A 27,434-nucleotide genomic window follows, 5' to 3' on the forward strand; every position below is an offset into this window, starting at 1 on the left:
CTGACATCTCTGTCCATTTTAGGAACTTTCCAGAGCAGCAAATGTTTGCTATGGGGATTTTCTCCTACTCTGGACAGTTCCTAATATGGACAGAGATGTCAGCAGAGAGCACTGTGCTCATGATGTCAGCAGACAGCTCTGTGTTCCAAAAAGAAAATAATTTCTTTTGTAGTATTCAGCAGCTAATAAGTACTGGAAGGATTAAGATTTTTTATAGAAGTAATTTACAAATCTGTTTAACTTTCTGGCACCTGTTGATTTAAAAAATAAAAGTTTTCCACCGGAGTACCCCTTTAAGCTAATGATTGTGTAGTCAATGAACCTCCAATGCCCATGTACAGTCATGGCCGTAAAAGTAGGCAACCCTGAAATTTTTCAAGAGAATGAAGTATTTCTCACAGAAAAGCATTGCAGTAACACATGTTTGCTATACAGTGATCCCTCAACTTACAATGGCCTCAACATACAATCGTTTCAACATATAATGGTCTTTTCTGGACCATTGTACCCTGAAAGCAGACTCAACATACAATGCTACGGATAGTCCAGATCTGTGAAATGCGTCACAACTGGAGGAACCGACCAATCAGAATGGGCTTTTTACTGGTAAATCACCTGTATTACTGAAGTGCATGCACTGTCTGGTGTCTGGTAGCGCCCCCTACAGTACGGGGAGGAACTACAAGTTCTGTACTACTCCTTACCTGTGCCAGGGTTAGCTGCTCCTTTGGACACCAAGTAAGGGTGGCTCCATTTGGGACACTGTGTGCACTGTATAGGACCCTGAAGAAGCTCCTGTCCTTTACATAAACCATTGTTTCCCAAACAGGTTGCTTCCAGCTGTTGCAAAACTACAACTCCCAGCATGTTCGGACAGCCAAGGCTGTCCGAGCATGCTGGGAGTCGTAGTTTTGCAACAGCTGGAGGCACCCTGGTTGGGAAACACTGACATAGACAGTGATTTACAGCTCCCAGCAGATCTTTCTTACTTTTATATGTAAGGATTTGCTTTATCTCTATTAGTTATCTACTTATTTTTCTTTAATCCTCACTTTTTCCTATTTTTGCATGACATTTTGGGGCTTCAGAACCAATTACCAGGTTTCCATAGAGGTATGTATGGTCTCAACATACAATGGTTTCAACATACAATGGTTGTCCTGGTACCAATTAATATTGTAACTTGAGGGACCACTGTATGTTTATTCCCTTGTGTGTATTGGAACTAAACCAAAAAAGGGAGGAAAAAAAACAAATTGGACATAATGTAACACCAAACTCCCAAAATGGGCTGGACAAAATTATTGGCAACCTTAATTTAATATTTTGTTACACAGCCTTTGGAAAAAATATCTGAAATCAGTCGCTTCCTATAACCATCAATAAGCTTCTTACACCTCTCAGCCGGAATGTTGGACCACTCTTCCTTTGCAAACTGCTCCAGGTCTCTCTTATTGGAAGGGCGCCTTTTCCCCACAGCAATTTTAAGATCTCTCCACAGGTGTTCAATGGAATTTAGATCTGGACTCATTGCTGCCACTTCAGAATTCTCCAGCACTTTGTTGCCATCCATTTCTGGGAGCTTTTTGACATATGCTTGGGGTCATTGGGGGAGATTTATCAAAATCTGTGCAAAGGAAAAGTTGCCCAGTTGCACATAGCAACCCATCAGCTTGCTTCTTTTATTTTGAAGAGGCCTTTTTAAAAATGAAAGAAGCAAGCTGATTGGTTGCTATGGGCAAATGGGCAACTTTTACTCTGCACAGGTTTTGATAAATCTCCCCCATTGTCCTGCTGGAAGACCCAAGATCTCGGACGCAAACCCAGCTTTCTGACACTGGGCGGTACAGTGCGACCCAAAATCCGTTGGTAATCCTCATATTTCATAATGCCATGCACACATTCAAGGCACCCAGTGCCAGAGGCAGCAAAACAACCCCAAAGCATCATTGAACCTCCCCCATATTTCACTGTAGGTACTGTGTTCTTTTCTTTGTAGGCCTCATTCCATTTTTGGTAAACAGTAGAATGATGTGCTTTACCAAAAAGCTCTATCTTGGTCTCATCTGTCCACAAGACTTTTTCCCAGAAGGATTTTGGCTTACTCAAGTTGATTTTTGCAAAATGTAGTCTTGCTTTTTTATACCTCTGTGTCAGCAGTGAGGTCCTCCTGGGTCTCCTGCCATAGCGTTTCATTTCTGTTAAATGTCGACGGATAGTTCATGCTGACACTGATGCTTCCTGAGCCTGCAAGACAGCTTGAATATCTTTGGAGCTTGTTTGGGGCTGCTTATCTACCATCCAGACTATCCTGCGTTGACACCTTTCATCAATTTTTAGATTAGCTACAGTGCCATGGGTTGCAAACTTCTTGATAATGTTGCACACTGTGGACAAAGGCAAATCTAGATCTCTGGAGACAGACTTTTAACCTTGAGATTGTTGATATTTTTCCACAATTTTGGTTCTCAAGTCCTCAGACAGTTCTCTTCTCCTCTTTCTGTTGTCCATGCTTAGTGTGGCACACACAAACACACAATGCAAAGACTGAGTGAACTTCTCTCCTTTTTATCTGCTTTCAGGTGTGATTTTTATATTGCCCACACCTGTTACTTGCCCCCAGGTGAGTTTAAAGGAGCATCACATGCTTGAAACAATCTTATTTTTTCACAATTTTGAATGGGTGCCAATAATTTTGTCCAGACCATTTTTGGAGTTTGGTGTGACATTATGTCCAATTTGCTTTTTTTCCTCCCTTTTTTGGTTTAGTTCCAATATACACCAAGGGAATAAACATGTGTATAGGAAAACATGTGTTACTGCAATCCTTTTCTGTGAGAAATATTAAATTTTCTTGAAAGATTTCAGGGGTGCCAACATTCACGGCCCTGGCTGTAACTAGTTGGGGAACAATAGCAAAGTGTGCCAGAATTCTGGCATCAATTGCACCAGAAATCTTTGCAGTTCCACCGGATTTCTGTATATGCCCAAAAATTTACCACACATTCATTGGTAGACTGCTTGTTCCATTGAAATGAGTATGCACAGCTTGCATATGTGGCTGTATATGCCAGCATACTGTTTTATCGGTATGTTAACTTATACACAGAGCAGCTAGGTTCACACTGAGAATCTCTCCGGAAAAATTCCAGCTGGAGATTCCGAGTTTGGCCAGCGCTGAATTAAATCAGCCGTCCCCATAAGCAGTAATGTATGTGAACCGGATTCTGTCAAAAAATTTACCAAGTTCAATGTTCTGTTGGAATTTTCTGATTCTGCTGTGTGAGTGGGTTTATGGAAAACCTATTCACTCGCATTTTACCCTACGGGTGCGTTTACACTACGTAATTCCCGCGGAATTCAACGATCGGAACTCCGCGAGCGGAATTCCGCAGTGTGAACCTAACATTAGTGTGAATGGGTTTCCGTGAGACACGCTCACACTGGGGAATTTCCGCCACTGAAATTGTTCTGCGCAAGGAACATGTTCATTCTTTGCGTGGATTCCATGAGCACTGAATAGCCGTCAATGGTGACGGCTGAGTGCCCCGCAGCCCTAGCGCCGAAGCCCCCCCGGTGGCGGGCGCCAGGCGGAATCTCCGCATGCGAAATTCAGCAAGCGGAGATTGCGCAGTGTGAACGAACCCTAAGGCAGCTGAATTTCAGAAGCGGAATTCCGGTAGTAAATTCCGTAGTGTGAATCTGGTCTTACAGATGTGAACATAATGAAAATCATAACCCTTAAAATTTTCCACCTAAAAATTTTATGGCTCATTCTTTGCATCACCAATTCTACTTTGCAGTGATATTAGTCATTTTACCCAAAAATCCACGGCAAAACGGGAAAAAAAATCATTGTGTGACAAAATCAAAGAAAAAACGCCATTTTGTAAATTTTTGGGGGCTTCCATTTCTACGCAGTGCATATTTCAGTAAAAATTACACTATTATCATTATTCTGTAGGTCCAAATGGTTAAAATGATACCCTACTTATATAGGTTTGATTTTGTCGTACTTCTGGAAAAAATCATAACTACATGCAGGAAAATGTATATGTTTAAAAATGTCATCTTCTGACCCCTATAACTTTTTTATTTTTCCACGTACAGGGCGGTATGAGGGCTCATTTTTTGTGCCGTGATCTGAAGGTTTTATTGGTACCATTTTTGTTTTGATCAGACTTTTTGTTCACTTTTTATTCATTTTTTTTTAATGGTATAAAGAGTGACCAAAAAATATGCTTTTTTTGGACTTTGGAATTTTTTTACGTGTACGCCATTGACCGTGCGGTTTAATTAATTATATATTTTTATAATTCAGACATTTCTTCACGCGATGATACCACATATGTTTATTTTTATTTACACTGTTTTATTTTTTTTATGGTAAAAGGGGGGGGGGTGATTCAAACTTTTTTTTAGGGAAGGGGTTAAATGATCTTTATAACACTTCTTTTTTTTCTTTTTTTTTGCAATGCTATAGCTCCCATAGGGGCCTATAACATTACATACACTGATCTTTTACACAGATCACTGGCGTGTATTAACATGCATTAGATCAGTGTTATCGGCGCTTGACTGCTCCTGCCTGGATCTCAGGCACGGAGCAGTCATTCGCCGAGGCAGGTAGGGTCCCTTCCAGTGTCATGTAAGCTGTTTGGGATGCCGCGATTTCACTGCGGCGGTCCCGAACAGCCCGACTGAGCAGCCGGGATAGTTTCACTTTTTCCTCAGACGCGGCGGTCAGCTTTGATCGTCGCGTCTGAAGGGTTAATGCAGGGCATCACCACGATCGGTGATGTTCTGTATTAGCCGCGGGTCCCGGCCATTGATGGCCGCCGGGACCGACCCGATATGATGCGGGGTCACCGCGTGACCCCGCGGCAGATCGCGGGAGCCGGCGGAGGACGTAAATATGCGTCCTTCGTCGTTAAGGAGTTAAACAGATTTGTAAATTACTTCTATTTAAAAATCTTAACCCTTCCATTACTTATCAGCTGTTATATGCTCCACAGGAAGTTCTTTACTTTTTAAATTTCTTTTCTGTCTGACCACAGTGCTCTCTGGTGACACCTCTGTCGATTTCAGGAACTGTCCAGAGCAGGAGCAAATCCCTATAGCAAACCTATCCTGCTATGGACAGTTCCTGAGACAGACAGAGGTGTCAGCAGAGACACTGTGTTCAGACAGAAAATAATTAAAAAAAGAAAAGGACTTCCTCTGTAGTATACAGCAGCTGTTAACTACTGGAAGGGTTAAGATTTTTAAATAGAAGTAAATTTACAAATCTGTTTAACTTTCTGGCACCAGTTAATTTTAAAAAAAATAGTTTTTTCACTGGAGTACCCCTTTAATGTTCAAACACTGGTAAAAAAATCGGCAAGAATCCACTCCTTTATAATAAAGAGGGTGCTCATTGAGAGTGTTACTTCAATTTATGGTGTCCTAACCTATTGTATTACTGTTTGGTTTAATGTTGCAACTCAGTATATAAAGGGTTAAAGACCAATAGGTACAACATTTGTATAAATCTTGTTTGTGTATAAGGAAAGGTGTTTGGAAATGAGGAGAAGAATTCTGAACAATCTAACACACCCATCACATGATTACTTTGAATTATTGCCATCAGTTTGCTAATGTGACAAGGGCATTGTAATGCCGAGCGCTCCGGGTCCCACGGCTTCCCCGGAACACTTGCGGCAGGCATGCGATCCGCATGGTGGGATGTCCCTTCCCGCGGGTCGCATCCCAAGTCACTTACCAGTCGGGTCCTGCTGTGTCTTCCTCCCGCCAGCTCACTGAAATTTAAAGGGCCAGTGCACCACTAATTGGTGCCTGGCCCAATCTGGTTAAATTGCATAAATACTCACTTCCTCTTCCTCCCCTTGCCGGATCTTGTTGCCTTGTGCTCTGAGAAAGCGTTTTGTGTATTTGCCTAGCCTGTGTTTCTGACCTTCTGCCGTTGCAACTGACTACGAACCATTGCCACCTGCCCCGACCTTCTGCTACATCTGACCTTGCCTTTGCCTTGTCCAGCGCCTCCGTGTTAACCATCTCTACGCCAAAATTGAAAAGAGCCTCTTTGAACGTAGCTGTCTTCCTTTCCTGGGATGCCTGGTCTCAGGACAAGGTCTTCAAATCGACCCCTACAAGCTCTCCGCGGTCTTTGATTGGCCACGCCCGTCAGGACTTCGCTCTTTCCAGCGTTTCCTCAGATTTGCTAATTACTACCGTCAGTTCATCCCCCACTTCTCCACTATTGTGGCTCCTATTGTGGCACTAACAAAGAAAGATGCAAATCCGAGATCCTGGCCTCCCCAAGCGGAAGAAGCTTTTACTCGCCTTAAGGCCGCCTCCGCACCAGTCTTGACTAGGCCCGATCCTCTGAAACCGTTCCTCCTTGAGGTAGACGCCTCTTCGGTTGGAGCCGGGGCGGTCCTTCTTCAAAAAACCGCTAAAGGAAAAAACGTCACTTGCGATTTTTTCTCTAAAACTTTTTCTCCTCCTGAAAGGAACTACGCTATTGGTGACCGTGAATTGTTGGCCATTAAGTTGGCACTTGAGGAGTGGAGACATCTCCTGGAAGGATCCCTTCCCCCTATCACCATCTACACTGACCACAAAAATCTGTCCTACCTACAGTCCGCCCAGCGCTTAAATCCTCGCCAGGCCAGGTGGTCGTTGTTCTTTGCCCGCTTCAATTTCCAGATCCATTTTCGTCCTACAGACAAGAATGTCAGGGCGGATTCCCTATCACGTTTCACCGATGCCACAGAACCTGAAGCCTCTCCTCAGCACATCATCCCTCCTGAGTGTCTGATCTCTGCTGCTCCTGCTTCTCTGGTGCCAGTTCCTCCAGGAAAAACTTATATCCCTCCACGTCTTTGCCTCTGGACTCTCAAATGGGGTCATTCCTCCTACCTGGCGGGTCATTCAGTTGATTGCCAGACACTATTGGTGGCCTTCCTTTGAAAAGATGTGACTGAGTTCGTACGGTCCTGTACTGTCTGTGCACGTGACAAAACTCCTCGCCAGAGGCCTGCGGGTCTTCTCCTTCCTCTGCCGGTGCCCGAACAGCCTTGGTCCCACATAGCGATGGACTTCGTCACTGACCTTCCTGTGTCCCATGGCAACACTGTCATTTGGGTGGTGGTTGGTCGATTCTCCAAAATGGCTCATTTTGTCCCGCTTCCTGGTCTCCCTTCTGCGCCACAGTTGGCTAAGCAATTCTTTTTGCACATTTTTCGTCTCCACGGACTTCCCACGCATATTGTCTCTGATAGAGGCGTTCAATTCATCTCGAAATTATGGAGAGCACTCTGCACCCAATTGAAGATTAAATAGAATTTTTCTTGCGCCTATCAGAGTGAACCAGATCCTTGGCGACTACCTGCGACATTTTGTCTCCTCCCGCCAAGACCATTGGGTTGACCTGTTACTATGGGCAGAATTTTCATACAATTTCAAAAACTCTGCGAAGTCTCCATTCTTTGTGGTGTACGTCCGTCACCCGCTTCCCCCCCTCCCCATTCCCACCTTATCTGGAGTTCCTGCTGTAGATGAATTGACCCTGGACTTCTCCTCTATCTGGAAAGAGACTCAAAAGTCACTGTCACTGGCCTCTTCTCGCATGAAGAAACATGCGGATAAGAAGAGATGAACTCCTCCTGTCTTTGCCCCTGGTGACAAAGTGTGGCTCTCTGCCAAATATATTCGGTTTCGTGTCCCTAGCTACAAGCTGGGTCCTCGTTACCTCAGGCCATTTAGAGTCAAAAGTCAAATCAACTGTCTCCTACAAGCTCCATCTTCCTCCTTCTCTTCGTATTCCTAACTCCTTTCATGTATCCCTTGTCAAACCTCTCATTCTTAACCGCTTTTCCTGCTCCTGTCACTGGGTCCTCTGACGTCTTCTCGGTAAAAGAAATCCTCGCCTCCAAGGTCGCAGAGGTAAAAAAAAAGGAGCTCCAAGACTGGCAGAACACTTACAAACTGTACACCATGGTAACCCCAACGACTTGTCTTTTCTCGGATTAAAGACCATCACAGACTGCCCCAAGGGTCTCACCAGACAAGTTTTCCTGCATCAAAGAGAGGCACGCTGGATCTCAAGACTGGAAGCTACCGGACCCATAGGGTTCAATGAGCGCAATGAGTTTAGCGCTTTCATATAATGTATTTCACCTTCGTATGTAGACGTACACACCCCTTCCTACTCATCTGCCTGCTCCCCTTACCTACCCGCTCCTGACCCCCCACCTTTTTACCCACCCCTGACTCTTGCCCTATTCCTTGTTTTACCTGCCCATTTCTTTCCATACCTTGTGACTGTTATTATTATTGTGATGTCCTCCAGGCATAGTCCTCTGATGTCAGTTCCTATCCTGGGCAGCGCTGGAGACCTCCGTCTACATCCGCATGAACTGAGCATCTCGTTGCCTAGCAACCACACATCAGCTGATCCTGAGGACACGGCCGTAGGTTATTTAACCGACACCGTGCAGCATCACCGGTGGGCATGACCAAGCGGAGAACCCGCAAAATAGGACCGTCGTTCCACGAGCTCGGCTGAGCTCTTGCTTTCCCTCCTCCCGAACCCGAGATACACATCCCGTGTATTATTTGGAATAAACCTACACCTTCTTTGGCATGAAACTGGGTGAGTTTGTCTTTTGTACCCTTCTATTATGTCTCATTGGCTGCAACGTTTTTTCACATGACTGCACCCCCGCATCTGCCTCATCATCTGTCCACTTGCATCAACAGTGTTTCCCTCAGCATCAAAGGGGACATTCTCCCACTACAGTGCCCGCTCTCCTGACACTATTTGTTCCACTTATGTGATTTTATGTTTTGTATATATATTTTTTTAAGATTAGGTGCAAAACTTACGTTACTTAATCCTTCATTACTTAAAGGACAACTGTAGTGGAACACTTTTATATATGCCCATGCCCGGGCCTAAAAAATAAACAAAATAAACTCATACATACCTTCCTACAAGCCCCCATTGGTCCGGCACAGGCCTCACGATCCGGCAGTGCTGACGTCATTCCACTTCCTGGGGACGGAGACGCTGCAGAGCCGTCGGCGTATCACCGGCCGTAGCAATGTCCTGCCCAGGTCGGTGATAGGCTGAGCCCACAGTCATGTAAGGAGCTCTGGCCGGCTTCTTACATGACAGTGGTCTCAGCCTATCACCGGCCGGGGCAGGACATCACTATGGCCGGTGATACACCGATGGTTCTGCCTCGTCCCCGTCCCCAGGAAGTGGAATGACGTCAGCACTGCCGGACCGTGAGGCCTGTGCCGGACCAACGGGGGCTTGTAGGAAGGTATGTATGAGTTTATTTTGTAAATTTTTGAGGCACGGGCATATATAAAAGTATTCCACTACAGTTGTCCTTTAAATTTCAGCTTTTATGGATTTTTCATATAAGAGTCTTGTAGCATACAGCTAGGAGTTTTCATTACCGCTATACCTTACCTAATGTGCAGACATATACATTATTGCTTTTTGCTCATGTGTGCCAAATTTATCAACCCACTCTTTATAGTATGTTAAATGTTATATTTATCACACAAGCAAAACCAAAGCAAAAAAAAAGACTTCAAAACCCACTTTCCAAAAATAACAATGATAAATGTCTCTCTATGGCTAAGTTTCCACATGTTTCTTTTTCTGTCAGTTTTTGGATAGCCGCCACTGCAGTTTTTGAGCCAAAGCCAGAAGTGGATCCATGAGGGAGGAGAAGTATAAGTCCTTCCTTTATATGTCCTATTCCTTTTGAAAACACTTCTGGCTTTGGCTCAAAACTGCAGTGGCGGCTATCCAAAAACTGACAGAAAAAAAAACATGTGGAAACTTAGCCATAGAGGGACATTTATCATTGTTGCAGTGGCAGTATTCCAAAAACTGCCAGAAAAAAAAACCAAGTGGAAACTTAGCCTATGGGGGATTTTTGTCATTGTTTGCTTTGGTAAGTTATGAAGTATTTTTCTTTTTTTTGCTTTAGTTTTGCTTATGTGCTACATATTTATCATACTATCACAGGGCGTTGATAAATTTGCTGAAATTAATTTGCTGAGACTTTTGTGAGACTTTTTTGCAACTTTTAAAATTTGCTCACGTACGGTAGTTTTGTACTCCAGGTCATACCTAGAGTAAATTTGTGACTTTTTGTAAGGGGATTGCGACTTTGCCTATGTGCAACTTTCGCACATCATAAATACCTGACCACTGCAAAGTGAAAACAGAAATTTGCTTAGGTATGGCTGTTTGTAACTTGTTGCTTAATCACAAAAGTGGCAAAAAAAAAAAAAAAAAAAAAAAAGTGCTTAGGCACATGTGAGAATTTTTGTGTGACCTTTGTATGAAAAAAAAGGCTCTAAATACCTTGATAAATGTCCCCTATGTGTTTTTCTGGTTACAGTGACCTAAATGCTCCATTTTCTGCCATACTAACTCTATTGCATGCCATTGTTCTTTGCTAAAATCAATACTTTTACTGTAAGTGTGAACACCTGCGTACATACAGAGTGACCCTTTAATAGCCCCTTTCAATTCTTCCGGCACTGCTCAAGTGTCCCAATAATACCAACTTTTCCATGATTTTGCATAGTTCACATATGATATACTGTACTTTAGTTGTGTTTAATGGCCAGGGATTTGGCCAATCAGAATAAATCTAAGCTAGTGATGTGTGAAATCATACAAATGAACTGTGAGAAAAAAAAGAGGAAGTAAAGGTAAAGTGTCAGAATTAATACCAGCGTGAACAAGGATTGCCGTGAAAGCGGAGCGCAGATTGCAAATCTTAATATAAATGATTTTCAGCTGATGAAATTAACAAGCAGAAACATGACATATTGATTTAGGATTGCGGCCAGTCTAATGAATGGAGCCTCCTCTGTCCACACTAAGTTCCTACTGCTTATTGCCTAGCAGTCAGGAGATGGCCGTAAGTGTAGTGTTGCCCAGGGGCATCATACAGGTGACAACTAAATGTATTATTATTGCTGTATATTTGTCAGGAAGTTAGTTTACACAAGCAAGGAATTGATTTGAGTCAAATCCTTAATAAAACCTACTTTGTTTCACAGAAATAGCGTTTCTCCACCAGCATGTAAACCCAAGCTGGTCATATACCATGGCCAATGCATAGTTGACTATCATTAACAGCCGGAATGACTTTACAATGAATATAGAATAAAAATAAACAGTTACAAGTAATGGAAATATACATCAGTCTTAACACTTAGGCTGGATTTACACTACAGAATTTCAAAGCAGAATTCCGTTTTGAAATTCCTCTCGGAAATTGAGGTGCAGCAGAGTCCCATTGCTGGCAACTGTATCCTGCTGCACAGTACACACTGTAGAGTTTTTGAGGCGGACTTTCCGCCTGGAAAATCCCCTCATAAAATCTCCGCTCGCCAGACATTGCCATCTATGGGGACGGCAATGTCCGCCTGGTCCTAGGGAAAAGTGGAGCAGTTGCCCAAAGCAACCAATCAAAGATTACTTCTTTTTTTTTTTTTGCTTTTGAAAAATGTGAGAGGCAATTTGATTCATATAGCCAACTGATCCTCTATTTCTCTCCAAGCATAAAAAAAAAAAACTGCCTGAATGAGTCTGCAGGTCATCTTCCCTGTTGTTCAATATATATTGATATATTTATACATATATGGTTTGATGTAATGAATTGTAATGTTGAATTGTGGATAAAACAATTACTCCAATATGCAATAGAACCTCCTGGCTGGACTCTCTCAGAGCGCTCTGAGAGTATCTTAAATTCTGGAGACAAAACATCTTGGTTTTTCCACGTGGCGGCTGTGTGTTTGTATGTGTGCATGTTTGTCTGTTTGTTTGCTGGTCTGGCTATCTGTCTGTTTGTTATGTTTGTCTCAGTGTCTGTCTTCTTACTTGTTAATCTGTAGGTATAAGAAAAAGAAAAGACCTGCACGGGGCGCCTAGTGCATCACCGCAGTATTTCAGGGGTCTTGAAGTGATGGGCAGAACAAAGTGCCCATAGGTAATGGGTGGAGCAAGTTAAAAACTTCCGTATCAACCCTCAGTAGGGGTTAGTAAATGTGTGGAAACATCTTCTAAGCCTAGGGTGCTGGAGAGGACAGGTCAGTCCTGGAAGAGATGAGTAGAAATGGATGCAGAAAAAAAAATGGCGCTGCCAGTTTCAAGAGTAGAAGAGAGTAGTCAGACCAGAGTGATCTTGTAAACCAAGACTGGACCGATTTATTAGGTTCAGGCATAAATATACTGGATAACGCATTTCCAAGGTCACCGCCTCCTTCTTCAGATCAGTGATCTGAAGAAGGAGGCGGTGACCTTGGAAACGCATTATCCAGTATATTTATGCCTGAACCTCATAAATCGCTCCAGTCTTGGTTAACAAGATCACTCTGGTCTCACCCCTCTGTTCTACTCTGGAAACTGGCAGCGCCGTCGAACTAAAGGGTTTTCTTTCTGCATCAACTTCTACACTTCTTACTTGTTAGTTAGCATTAGTCAGGGTTTTAGTTATACTCATGATTACGCATTATTACTTTAGCTTAGTCTATCCATTATGTTAGGTCTTTCATTCATGTTAATGGCCTTTATTTGGTGCCTTTTGACCCCACAGTTTTTCTGGTCTCTTAGTTGTTGCTCTACCCAATACCCTCCGGATAGGGGCTGATAGCATCTCCAGTGTGAGTGTATCTGTGGTTGGTGTGGTGGGCATGAATGTGCTTATGATTCTATGCTTCTTTGATTTGTGATTTGTCATTTTACTGTATTAGCTCTCTGACTTATCTCATTGTACCGTTGATTGTTAATCTGTACATTGGAAAATAATAAAAATTGTTATAAAAAAACAACAACAATGAATTCAAATTCTTGCAGTGTGGTTATGTCCACTTTATACATGTTGCAAAATACAACAAATATCAAAAGAAATTCAGCATAAACCAAAATTTTTTTTACAAGTAATCCTGTCAGCTCCCTTATCTTAAAATGTGATCATTTTAAAATAACAAAAGGACTTGGCTGCTTGACTTAAATACAATGGGATTAGCATTTATATGTGAAATATTATACGGCTGAGATCTCACCTGGAAATGTCTGATGACATAAAATCACACAATACAAACACCATATAGAACCAAAAATTCAGCAAACAGCTAAACAAATCCAACATAAATTTATTGCATAAATGGTAAGGCTAAGATCTTCTGCATTTGTAGTGATGCTGGACATTCAGCAGAATTGGACTTGTGGCTTTTCTTTCTTCTTGGCTTCCATAAAATATAAATGGAGCAGCAGTGTCCATGTATGACATTTAAACGCTGCTCCATTTAAACAGGAGACTTGGTTCTCTGTTCTCGAGATCATGGAGACCCCAGTTGTTAGACCCCGTCATAGATAGTTATTCACTATCCTCTGGATAGGGTATACATTTGCCAGTGGGGAAAACCTCTTTAGGGATACGTTTACACGTGCGGATTTTCGCAGCGTATTTCACTGCGGATCCCCCGCTGAAGGACCTCCTATATGCTGCCTTTATATGTGCCTGCTCAGAGCGGCAATACGTCACTACAAGCAGACACACTGCGATGTGCGAGTCGCCGCACGCATGCACAGTATACTGGCACATCGCGGCAGCTCTCGGCCTAGCTGATTAAGCAGGGGAAGCGGCCACGACGAGTGCGAGTACACCGCGCATGCGCGGTGACTTGCACATCGCAATGTGTCTTCTCGGAGCAGTGTATTGCCGCTCTGAGCAGGCACATTTAAGGGCACCATACAGAGGTCCTTCAGCGGCGGATCTGCAGCGTAAAATACGCTGTAAATCTGCACGTGTGAACGTACCCTAAGGGAAATTATTGGACACTAGAGAAAATGTTGCACTTGGATCTGACATATATCAACATTCCGTTTTATGCAATGTTTAATAATATTTACATCATCATTTTTCAGGACGGACATTTTGAACAGACATTTTGGTGCACTTGGGGCTTGAGCACCCCACATGCCCCAAACTACTACATTTGCATAAGAAAAAAGAACAATTTCAGAAGAAAGAAGCCACAGATCTTCAAACAGTAAGTACCATTGTCATTAGAGTCACCCGGAGTTTAGCAGTTGCGAGGGCCGGTTTTAGGCCTAGCGTGGCCCTTGGCAAAATCAAAAGAGGGGCCCCAAAAATCATAACTAGATTTGCACATTTTTGGTCACTTCAAATACCATAAAAAATATCTAAAAAGCAATTGAAAAGTCCCATCAAAAAAAAAATAGTACCGATAAAAACTACAAATCAAAGCGCAAAAAATAACCCGCATACATCCCCATATACATAAAAATAAAAGAGTTATAGGGATCAGAATAGTACAATTTTATATTTTTGTATAGTTTCCCCACAATAGTTTGGTAGTATAGTTCCCCCACATTAGGTTGGCTGTATAGTTCCCCCACATTAGGTTGCCACTATAGCTTCCCAAGATTAGGTAGGCAGTATAGTTCCCCCACATTAGGTTGTAGTTCCCCCACATTAGGTTGGCCATCTAGTTCCCCCCACATTAGGTTGTAGATCCCCCACATTAGGTTGGCAGTCTCGTTCCCCCCACATTAGGTTGTAGTTTCCCCACATTAGGTTGTCAGTATAGTTCCCCAACATTAGGTGCAGTATAGTTCCCTCACATTAGGTGCACTATAGTTCCCCCACATTAGGTGCAGTACAGTTCCCCCACATTAGGTGCAGTGCAGTTCCCCTACATTAGGTGCAGCACCGTTCCCCCACATTAGGTGCAGCACCGTTCCCCCACATTAGGTTGGCAGTATAGTTCTCCACATTAGGTGCAGTATAGTTCCCCCACATTAGGTGCAGTATAATTCTACACATTAGGTGCAATATAGCTCCCCACATTAGGTGCAGTACAGTTCCCCCACATTAGGTGCAGTACAGTTCTCCACATTAGGTTTAGTATAGCTCCCCACATTAGGTGCAGTATAGCTCCCCACATGAGGTGCAGTATAGTTCCCCCACATTAGGTGCAGTATAGTTCCCCACATTAGGTGCAGTATAGTTCCCCCACATTAGGTGCAGTATAGTTATCCACATTAGGTGCATTATGGCTCCCACATTAGGTGCAGTATAGTTCCTCCACATTAGGTGCAGTACAGTTCCACACCATTAGGTGCAGTACAGTTCTCTCACATTAGGTGCTGTATAGTTCACCACATCAGGTGCAGTATAGCTCCCCACATTAGGTGCAGTACAGTTCCCCCACATTAGGTGCAGTACAGTTCCCCCACATTCAGTGCAGTATAGTTCTCCACATTAGGTGCAGTATAGTTCCCCCACATTAGGTACAGTATAGTTCCCCACATTAGATGCAGTATAGTTCCCCACATTAGGTGCAGTATAGCTCCCACATTAGGTGACTGCACCTAATGTGGGAAGCTATACTGCACCTAATGTGGGGAACTATACTGCACCTAATGTGGGGAGCTATACTGCACCATAGCTCCCGCAATTAGGTGCAGAATGGTTCTCCACATTAGGTGCAGTATAGGTCCCCCACAGACATACAGCCTTCAGCCATATAAAGTGTATGGCTGGAGGCTGTATGTCTGTGTACTGCCCCACTTCAGTGTTCCGACCACCACTCCTTCGGTCCAGGATCATGATCTACTGCCATGGCCTATGGACCATAGGAGTAGGTCCCGAGACCGGAGGAGCGGTGGTAGGAGCACCGAAGATGACGTGCTGCCAGCTGGTGCTGGTGACTTACCATGCCGGCCGGCGCGTCCTCCTCGTCTATGCTCCGCTTCCTTCATTGCTATGGGAGCACGCACGGGATGTCAGTGACGTCCCTGCGTGCACTACCTCCCGGCGGGCCGCCGCAGAAAGGTAACCGAGACTTCCTTGTGTCCCGCAGGCCTACGCTGAGCAGCTGGCAGGGGGCCCCATGGGGGATGAAGGCCCTTGGCAATTGACTGGTTTTCCCCGCCCTAATGCCGGCCCTGGCAGCTGCCCATGTGCAGTTCTTTGATACCTATCATAGCTCTGAGCTAGCTACAATTTACTCTAGCTCTCTGGAACTGCACAATGGCTCGGTGGTTAAAACTGCTGCCTTGCAGCACTGTCCCACCAAGGACAACATTTGCAAGTAGTCTGTATGTTCTCCCTATGGTTATATAGGTTTCCTTCAAAACATACTGATAGGTTATGACCAACCCTGTACAGTGCTGCAGAATATGTTGGCAATATATAAGGAAATAAATAATGAATACTGGTGCATGTATACATGTCTCAGCTTACGTTCTGGACAATATCTACCAGCAGCAGAGATCTTGATATTAGTAGGGGATTAAAACATAACATATGCCAAACTTCATTATTCATTGTGCTAAAGTTAAAAAAAGAAATAAATTTTTTTTTACATCAGAACAAGAGTCAGATATCTTTTTTTTAGTATCTTGAAAAAGGGAAGTGCTGATTTAACGCACCATATGTCACGTCTCTGTGCTGGCTGTGTGCCACATAATAATGATATGAAGAGTAAATACATATTTAAAGGAAAGCAGTGAGTATGGATCTTACCTCTTCACACGCAGACTGTTGGGCAGTGGCCACTGTACCTGCTCCTGGTTTATCCATAACTCTAAGTTGCTAAGAGGAAAGCACAGCAAAGAGTGAGCAGGAACAAGTCACTGGTGAAAACAGGATATGCTGAGAAATATTGGCAATTGCACAAATTATGCAAACAAGCAATGTCAGCAGCACATTGATACATAGTGACCACATGCTCTGCAATTCCTAGAGAAGTTCTCCGAAGTCACACAATCACACGTCAGGGCTAACGTTTTACAAGAGGAAGTGCTGATAATAAATACAGTGACATATGGAATAGAGCAATAATATGACTAAACACTATGACTTACTGAAAATGAACTGTCTTATCAAATCACTTACTGGATAGATCTATGATCAGATACAGTTTTATAAAGTAAAAACGAAAGGAAAAATAGCCAGCAAAACAACCTAATACACAGGTGCCCGCTGCTGTGGCAAATACAAAATGTACAAAAAAGAAAGTTGCAACAGCACTCTTGTTTAAAAAATGGAGGCTCTTAGCGCACTTTTTGATCAAACACATTTTGATCAAAAAGTGCGCTAAGAGCCTCCATTTTTTGACCAAGAGTGCTGTTGCAACCTTCTTTTTTGTACAGATACAGTTTTATGTAAAGTTTTATGTTAAAGGGGTTGTCCGCTGTCCTGCATTTAGGAGCTCTGCTCGCAGCGTCCGTCCGGAAGTTCATTACTCCAAACGCTGTGTGCGGGCTTCCGTGTTCGAGGCCGCCCCCTCGTGACGTCACACCCACCCCCTCGTGACATCACGCCCGCCCTCTCAACGAAAGTTTATGGGAAGGGGGCGCGACTGTCAAACAAAGGCGTTGCCTTTAAAACGTTGTATGGACTTCCACACCCTCGGGTGCAGGATATGGCCATTCCAATGGACACAGGTTATATGAATACAAAGAACCTGGTGAGCTGCTAAAAGATCTCCGCCAGACACTGCTGTTATATTTTTTGTGCACATGGGTGAATATATTTTTTGTGAGAATTGTATTTCTCTGTGAAACTTTGTAAAAGAAGAATATTGAGCAGTAATTAAGCGTGTGCTTCAATTTTTTCTGTGGTCAGTCAGATGGACACAGTCCATATGATTTACATTGCTAGTGGTGCTACAATATTTATGCAACTTCCGCAAAAGCCAATAAGTTTTAGCAAAACTGCATAAACATTCTTTTTGGTTGCTTTTAGCTTCCGACCATCCTCTAAAGGCTGCATCAAGGTCTTATGGGGTTGGGGGCCCTTAATTTTTAAATAGCTGCAAGTCCCAGGTCCTAACTACTACCCCATCTGTGCACCAAATAAACATTTAGCAAATTAGTGCTATGTTCTGCAAAGTATTCCCTATCCTGTCTTAAAATCTGCAAGATAGATGATAAATGTCTGATCACTTTGGACAATACAGTTTGGACCCCCACTGATCATGAGAACAGCGGTCCCATGCCCCATCCAATCCATCTCACCACATGACTTTGATATGTGAAAAGGTATCTTTACCCTTTAAGGACCCAGCCAATTTTCACTGTAGGACCCGGTGCATTGCCGTGGAATGAGATTTGCCATAGAATGAGATGGTCCGCCTCCATCACATCCTATTGGCTCTCTCTTGTCACGTGACATATTTAAACGTCACACATCGATGCGCACAGCAGTGTCAGTTTGGCTATCACAGGGAGAGGATCTCCTCTCCCTGTGATAGCTGAAGCTGCACGGAGCTCTCATGGCCTCTGTGGCCCGACAGAAGTTCACACGTACGCAGCTCATACGGCTGCCTCATATACATTTACTCTATTATTACATCCACAGCGCTATCGGGATCCCTATGCCCGATGGCGCTGTCATCAGTGTGCGTCCCCGCGAGCGCCCCACGCCCGCAGCTCCACTCCCCGTCCCCCGCAGCTGTACTCCCCGTCCCCCGCAGCTGTACTCCCCGTCCCCCGCAGCTGTACTCCCCGTCCCCCGCAGCTGTACTCCCCGTCCCCCGCAGCTGTACTCCCCGTCCCCCGCAGCTGTACTCCCCGTCCCCCGCAGCTCTACTCCCCGTCCCCCGCAGCTCTACTCCCCGTCCCCCGTAGGTCTATTCCCAGTCCCCTGTTAACGCTCAGGGAGCGATCAACAGCGCTATGGGGATTCCTATGCCCGATGCCTCTGTCATCAGTGTGCCTCCCCGCGAGCGCCCCACGCCCGCAGCTGTACTCCCAGTCCCGTTAACGCTCAGGGAGCGGGGAACAGAAAATAGAGCATCGGGCATGCGCAGCACTACGCGAATAACTTAACCTGCGCCCGATGCTCTACTTTCTGTTCCCCGCTCCCTGAACGTTAACGGGATGGGGAGTACAGCTGCGGGCGTGGGGCGCTCGGGGGGAGGCACACTGATGACAGCGGCATCGGGATCCCGATAGTGCTGTGGATCAACAGTAAATGTATATGAGGCAGCCGTATGAGCTGCGTACGTGTGAACTTCTGTCGGGCCACAGAGGCCATGAGAGCTCCGTGCAGCTTCAGCTATCACAGGGAGAGGAGATCCTCTCCCTGTGATAGCCAAACTGACACTGCTGTGCGCATCGATGTGTGACGTTTAAATATGTCACGTGACAAGAGAGAGCCAATAGGATGTGATGGAGGCGGACCATCTCATTCTATGGCAAATCTCATTCCACGGCAATGCACTGGCCATTTTTTGAACATCTGACCACTGTCACTTTAAACATTAATAACTCTGGAATGCTTTTAGTTATCATTCTGATTCCGAGCTTGTTTTTTCGTGACATATTCTCCTTTAACATAGTGGTAACATTTTATGGTAACTTGCATCATTTCTTGGTGAAAAATCCCTAAATTTGATGAAAAATTTGAAAATTTAGCATTTTTCTAACTTTGAAGCTCTCTGCTTGTAAGGGAAATGGATATTCCAAATTAAAAAAAATTTGATTCACATATACAATATATATACTTTATGTTTGCATCATAAAATTGACAAGTTTTTACTTTTGGAAGACACCAGAGGGCTTCAAAGTTCAGCAGCAATTTTCCAATTTTTCACAAAATTTTCAAACTCACAATTTTTCAGGGACCAGTTCAGGTTTGAAGTGGATTTGAAGGGTCTTCATATTAGAAATACCCCACAAATGACCCCATTATAAAAACTGCACCCCCCAATGTATTCAAAATGACATTCAGTAAGTGTTTTAACCCTCTAGGTATTTCACAGGAATAGCAGCAAAGTGAAGGAGAAAATTCACAATCTTCATTTTTTACACTGGCATGTTCTTGTAGACCCAATTTTTTAATTTTTACAAGGGGTAAAAGGAGCAAATTTATACTTATGTTTGTAGCCCAATTTCTCTCGAGTAAGTACATATCTCATATGCCTATGTAAATTGTTCGGCGGGCGCAGTAGAGGGCTCAGAAGCGAAGGAGCGACTAGGGGATTTTGGAGAGTACGTTTTTCTGAAATAGTTTTTGGGGGGCATGTTGCCATTAGGAAGCCCCTATGGTGCCAGAACAGCAAAAAAAAACACATGCCATACCATTTTGGAAACTAGACCCCTTGAGGAACGTAACAAGGAATAAAGTGAGCCTTAATACCCCACAGGTGTTTCACGACTTTTGCATATGTAAAAAAATATATATATTTTTCACTAAAATGTGTGTTTCCCCCCAAATTTCACTTTTTTGCAAGGGTTAATAGCAGAAAAGACCTCCCAAAATTTGTAACCCCATCTCTTCTGAGTATGGAGGTACCCCATAAGTTGACCTGAAGTGCACTACGGGTGAACTACAATGCTCAGAAGAGAAGGAGTCATATTTGGCTTTTTGAGAGCAAATTTTGCTCGGGGGCATGTCGCATTTAAGAAGCCCCTATGGTGCCAGATCAGCAATAAAACCCCACATGGCATACCAGTTTGGAAACTAGACCCCGTGAGGAACATAACAAGGAATAAAGTGAGCCTTAATACTCCACAGGGGTTTCACGACTTTTGCATATGTAAAAAAAAAAAAAAAAAATTCACTAAAATGTGCGCTTCCCCCCAAATTTCACATTTTTGCAAGGGTTAATAGCAGAAAAGACCCCCCAAAATTTGTAACCCCATCTCTTCTGAGTATGGAAATACCCCATGTGTGGACGTCAAATGCTCTGCTGGCGCACTACAATGCTCAGAAGAGAAGGAGCGCCATTGAGCTTTTGGGGAAAAAATTGTTTGGAATGGAAGTCAGGGGCCATGTGCGTTTACAAAGCCCCCCGTGGTGCCAGAACAGTGGACCCCCCCACATGTGACCCTATTTTGGAAACTACACGCCTCACAGAATTTAATAAGGGGTGCAGTGAGTATTTACACCCCACTGGCGTTTGACAGATCTTTGGAACAGTGGGCTGTGCAAATTAAAAATTTAATTTTTCATTTTCACGGATCACTGTTCCAAAAATCTGTCAGACCCCTGTGGGGCGTAAATGCTCATTCTACCCCTTATTACATTCCGTGAGGGGTGTAGTTTCCAAAATGGGGTCACATGTGGGTATTTATATTTTTGCGTTTATGTCAGAACCGCTGTAAAATCATCCACCCCTGTGCAAATCACCAATTTAGGCCTCAAATATACATGGTGCGCTCTCACTTCTGAGCCTTGTTGTGCGCCCACAGAGCATTTTACGCCCAAATATGGGGCATTTCTGTACTCAGGAGAAATTGCGTTACAAATTTTGGGGGTCTTTTCTTCCTTTTAACGCTTGTGAAAATAAAAAGTATGGGGCAACACCAGCATGTTAGTGTAAATTTTTTTTAATTTTTTTACACTAACAAGCTGGTGTAGCCCCAACTTTTCATTTTCATAAGGGGTAAAAGGAGAAAAAGCACCCCAATATTTGTAGTGCAATTTCTCCCGAGTACGGAGATACCCCATATGTGACCCTAAACTGTTTCCTTGAAATACGACAGGGCTCTGAAGTGAGAGAGCGTCATGCGCATTTGAGGACTAAATTAGGGACAGCATAGGGGTGGACATAGGGGTATTCTACGCCAGTGATTCCCAAACAGGGTGCCTCCAGCTGTTGCTAAATTTCCAGCATGCCTGGACAGTCAGTGGCTGGGAGTTGTTGTTTTGCAACACCTGGAGGCTCCGTTTTGGAAACACTGCCATACAATACGGTTTTCATTTTTATTGGGGGGGACAGTGTAAGGGGGTGTTTATGTAGTGTTTTATTCTTTATTATGTGGTAGTGTAGTGTAGTGTTTTTAGGGTACATTCGCACTGGCGTGTTACGGTGAGTTTCCCGCTAGGAAATTGAGCTGCGGCGAAAAATTTGCCGCTGCCCAAACTTGAAGCAGGAAACTTACTGTAAGCCTGCCCGTGTGAATGTACCCTGTACGTTCACATGGGGGGGCAAACCTCCAGCTGTTTCAAAACTACAACTCCCAGCATGTACTGACAGACCGTGCATGCTGGGATTTGTACTTTTGCAACAGCTGGAGGCACACTGGTTGGAAAACCTTCAGTTAGGTTCTGTTACCTAACTCAGCATTTTCTAATCAGTGTGCCTCCAGCTGTTGCAAAACTACAACTCCCAGCATGTACTGATCGCCGACGGGCATGCTGGGAGATGTAGTTATGCAATAGCTGGAGGTACGCAACTACAACTCCCAGCATGCCGAGACAGCTGATTGCTGTTTGGATATGCTGGGATTTGCAGTTTTGCAACATCTGGAGGGCTACAGTTTTAGAGAACACTGCAAAGTGATCTCCAAACTGTGGTCCTCCAGCTGTTGCAAAACTACAATTCCCAGCATGCCCTGACAGCAAACAGTTGTTTGGCAATGCTAGGAGTTGTAGTTTTGCAAGATCTGGAGGGCTACAGTTTAGGGACCACTATATAGTGGTCTCAAACTGTAGCCCTCCAGCTGTTGCAAAACTACACATTCCAGCATGCCCAAACAGCTGTCTGGGCATGCTGGGAGTTGTAGTTTTGCATCATCTGGAGGGCTACAGTTAGAGACCACTGTATAATGGTCTCAAACTGTACCCTCCAGATGTTGCTAGGCAACTCACCGGCTTCCGTCGGATCCAGCCGCACATCATCGCCGCCCGCGGATCTCCGTCACCCGCAGCCTCCGTCGCCCGTCCGGATCGGTTAGTGGATCTTCGGCGCCGGTCCCCGTCGTTTCCCCGTCTTGCTCCGCCTATTGTGGGAGGGCAGGACGGGGAAAACAAAAGTAAACCCCCCCGCCCCAGATCTGCTATTGGTGGTCGCGTCTAGACCACCAATAGCAGGGATAGGAGGGGTGGCACCCGTGCCACCTCACTCCTATCGCTACAGGGGGATCGTGGGTGTCTTAGACACCCGCGATCCCCCTTACATTCCGGGTCACCGGGTCACTATAGACCCGTAATGACCCGGAATCGCGCAAATCGCAAGTGTGAATTCACTTGCGATTTGTCGCGATCGCCGACATGGGGGGGTCTAATGACCCCCCTGGGCATTTGCACGGGATGCCTGCTGAATGATTTCAGCAGCCATCCCGCTCCGATCCCCGCCCGGCGCACAGCGGGGACCGGAACTGCCCATGACGTAACTGTACGTCATGGGTCCTTAAGACCCAGGGTGTCGGGACGTACCGTTACGTCATGGGTCCTGAACGGGTTAAAATCTATGGGACTGACAGATAAAGCCAATTAAAGCATTTGAACTGAAGGAGCCCTCAAGCTCAGTTCCTGTATCTAAGCAGTCTTTACTCACATGCACATGTCTGTTGACTAGAGATGAGCAAAACTATTTAAATCCAATTGTTTGGGATTTGTTTTTAACAAGGTGTAACTGTGTAGAAGAATGGGGACTCTGGTCAAAGACAGGAGTCCCTAATGCTGATGGTAATTGGTGTTATTGAATGCATTGCCACTTACTCACTACCACATCGGATGGGCCAAGCCCTTTGCACCCAGGCTAGTACATGTTAACTGAGTGACAAGGCATACAGTGTAAGCTTTGTAGTTTAGTGTATAGGAGCCTTTGAAGGGAAGCCCTGCTCCTATACATAGTGTTGAATCCAAATTGAGTGATTCAAACAAATCGACTCCAAAAAAATCTCAGGAGAATTATTCAGCTCTACTGTTATCCTCATTGATCTGTACAGTACAGTATGTATACAGCTACATAGCACATTGTATACACACACATAGGTAAGTTAACACATCATGAGTCTGCCGCCCCTGAGATCTCAGTCTTGGCACTGAGGTTTGCCAAGCTATACCTATTAACTTCACAGCAGTTATACTCAGTGAATTAATATTATCTTCTCAGACTGTAGAACCCCTTTAAGAAGGCATTACAGCTGAAATATCTCCTTAAAGAGTACCTGTCATGATCTTGTTACATTTTATAATCCTCCCAGTTCACTCCCCCCATCATGATAAACAACCCCCTGCCTTATTATTTTTTAGTTTTCTACCTTGATATTGCCCTGTATTTTCTGCTCAGTCAGATTCAGAGACTGGGAAGGAGTGTTACCCAGCAGGCCTGACTTTATCTGAAGCCATACAGGGGAGAACTGCCTCCCTCACTCTGCTACACACAGCCCAGAGCAGTTCAGTGTGTGAGATGAGCTATGATTGGCTAAGGCTGCATCCCCCCCCCCCTCAGCACTCCAGACTGCATTTCCTGATTTTGGACTTCTGCCAGGCCAGCAGGAGTCCAAAGTCTGTGCAAGAGATGGGGTAAATGTGCTCTGGACAAGTAGGGAGTCACCTAGTGGCAGCTTTTTTAGACACATATAAAACTTTTTTTTTTTTAACAAAGTACATTAGAAACATTTAAAGGAGTACAATAGCAAAAATGTGTTTTTATGACAGTGCTCATTTAATGGTGCTTAATGTCCCATTAATGCATTGTGCTATCATTTCCATTTGGATGCACAAAACTCACAGCTAGTATAGTATTCATTATTATTTTTTTACTTTTCAGTTAACCTTCTGCACTCATGCAGCATTTTGTAACTTCTTACCACATAGACAAAACATCTGATCTTTTGAAACTTTATATATATATATATATATATATATATATATATATATATATATATGTCGTGTTTATCCATAGTTGCATAGACCTCTTATAACCCTATAAAATAAGCCGGAGTCACACTTGATATTACCACACTATGATGAAAACCAAAAAACCCTACTATTGTGAAATATATATGTAACATGATTATGGGGATTTGTTCTCCTAAAGCCTTAAATAGCTTATAGGATTGTTTGTATTGGTTTTTAATGAAACGTCAAAAGTTGAAAACATGTGGGAAAAAACTATCTAGAAAAGGCGCTGCCTGGTGCCGTTACCCTGGGTAGTTCAGTAGAAGAAGGTAAGTAAACCCGCTTACCTGGTGATGTTGGGCTAAGAGCTCAACATCTCTGTTCGTATATGATATGTTTACCGTGGCTGCCTCCGACCTTATGCTGCAGGCGGCATTGTATATGGATATTCAGAGCTGGTGCGTCCGGAGAAGATAAAAAAAAGGTCTAAATGGGGAGTGCACAGAACTGGTGACAGGGAGTGACCACGCACACTGGGATAAAAAAATAAAAAAAAATGTTTTGGTATAAAAGAACGACACGTTTCGAGAGCAAAGCTGCGCTCTCGAAACGTGTCATTCTTTTCTACCAATAAAATAGTTTATTTATTTTTCATCACAGTGTCCAAGGTCACTCCCTTTCCCCAGTACTATGTGCTCCCCAATAGACCTTTTTTTTATCTTCTCCGGACGCACCAGCGCTCTGAATATCTAAAACATTTAAATAGTTATCTACGAATTCTATGAATCCATCACATATGCAGTATACCTCTATTCCAGATGGGTGCTACTACAAAAAGGGTCACAGATAGGCCACTGTTTCTTGTTACTTATGGCTATTTAAAAGTTTGTGAGCATTCCGATGTTTAGCAATCTGGATAGTTTTCCTGATGCAAAATCATAGAATGTTGCAGAATCTTGTAATATTTTACAGTATTTTGTAGAGACAAGCTTTCAGGTGTATTCTTATTTTCAAGTCAAACGCAAGATTCTATGATTTTGTACAGTATCTGTATCATTGGACTAATACACAGTGATATAGTTCCTTGTATAGATATTATACGTGCTTTACAGAAGTTACCTTAACTACATTTCTCATTGAATAGGAAGACTGACAAGTAACTGTAAATGTACGATAGATCTATGTAAGATAGATAGATAGATAGATAGATAGATAAATGACAGATTAGATAGATGACACATTTGATAGGTAGATGACAGATTAGATAGATAGATGACACATTTGATAGATAGATAGATAGATAGATAGATGAAAGATTTGATTGATAGATAGATAGATGAGAGATTTGATTGATAGTTAGATAGATAGATAGATGACAGATTTGATGGATAGATAGATAGATGAAAGATTTGATTGATAGATAGATAGATAGATAGATAGATAGATGAGAGATTTGATTGATAGTTAGATAGATAGATAGATAGATAGATGACAGATTTGATTGATAGATAGATAGATAGATGACAGATTTGATTGATTGATTGATTGATTGATAGATAGAGAGAGCACCAAAAGTTGGTAAGGAAATTACACATAGCTAAATAAAAAATCCTCCCATGTGCACAAACTGAAAATATGCATAAAATACAAATAAAGGAATCTGCAACAGCTCACACAGAACCACATTTACACATGTTATAAATATACAACAAACAGTGAAAATACAAAATATCAGCAGAAATACAGAGGAAGGTTAAGCTACTGAATACTGATACATACCTACAATGACGTGTAATGGGATTTGTACAAGGAAGACCAGTTTCTTTTATCATAAACTTTTTCCTTCATACACACCCTCCATGCAATGTCATCCTCCTTTCTCTGCATTACAATGTATTTCTCCTCCCTTGCCAGTATAATGGGCCACTCCTGCCCTGGCACTAATATGAGGAACAAACCCACATACCTAGGCAACGTGTAGCACTGTATCCAGAGAACTGCGTAATAAGCCATCAAAATGATTCACTGGGCGATGCACGCTGCTTTACTTCCAGTTTCCTTATGAGTTTCCTCATAGTCTCAGGCTAAGCATACAATGAGGAAAACACCACATCTAACTAGTCTGAGGGATAGCAAGATAATAACCATTCTTTCCCTGGCCACCACTGGTTATAATAGAATAAGAAAGGTAGATGATTGCGACGATAATGTCAGGATTATAGAAGATAAGAGACATGATGAAAAACAGAACACAAAGTCTGAGATCAGTAAAAGATCCGAAAATTCACATTTTATCAATGTAAAAACTCACTGTGAAACATTTTAGTGGCTTATTTAAGGGGGTACTCCAGCCTTAGACATCTTATCCCCTATCCAAAGCATAGGGGATAAGATGTCTGATCGCAGGGGTCCAGCCACTGGGGACCCCCGCGATCTCAGCAGCGGCACCCCTGACATCCGATGCACCAAGCGAACTAGATGACTGGAGATGCAGGGTGGAGGCTCGTGACGTCATGGTCAAATGGTCAAATTAAAGTTTTCCACCGGAGTACCCCTTTAACCCTTTAACCCCATAAGAATGTCGGGCGTATCCTTACGCCCCCGTTTTAAAGTCCTTAAGGACTGAGGGCGTACGGATACGCCCGTGGGAATTTCGGTCCCCGACGCTAGCCGGTCGGGGACCGGACCGGGATGCCTGCTGAAATCATTCAGCAGGCATCCTGTGCAAATGCCTGGGGGGTCCTGAGAACCCCCCATGTTGGCGATCGCCGCAAA

The 27,434-nt window shown here is 43.6% G+C and overlaps 1 protein-coding gene across 2 annotated transcripts in view; it reads right to left on the bottom strand.

Moving 5' to 3' along the window:
- LOC130367028 (hexokinase-2-like) overlaps positions 1–26,649 on the bottom strand; it is a 95,059-nt gene extending 68,410 nt beyond the window's left edge. The window contains exons 1-2 of one of the 2 annotated variants that reach the window (XM_056569411.1): positions 26,626–26,649; positions 16,602–16,670 (exon numbers count right to left, since the gene is read on the bottom strand). In XM_056569411.1, the coding sequence (XP_056425386.1) occupies positions 16,602–16,658 (57 nt within the window). In that variant the 5' untranslated portion in view covers positions 16,659–16,670; positions 26,626–26,649. Of the gene's footprint in view, positions 1–16,601; positions 16,671–26,438; positions 26,571–26,625 lie in introns of those variants that run through there. The other variant, XM_056569410.1, reaches the window with a different exon arrangement.
- Between the last annotated feature and the right edge of the window lie 785 nt (positions 26,650–27,434).

The sequence above is a fragment of the Hyla sarda genome, chromosome 4, assembly GCF_029499605.1.
Source record: "Hyla sarda isolate aHylSar1 chromosome 4, aHylSar1.hap1, whole genome shotgun sequence".
NCBI lineage: Eukaryota > Metazoa > Chordata > Amphibia > Anura > Hylidae > Hyla > Hyla sarda.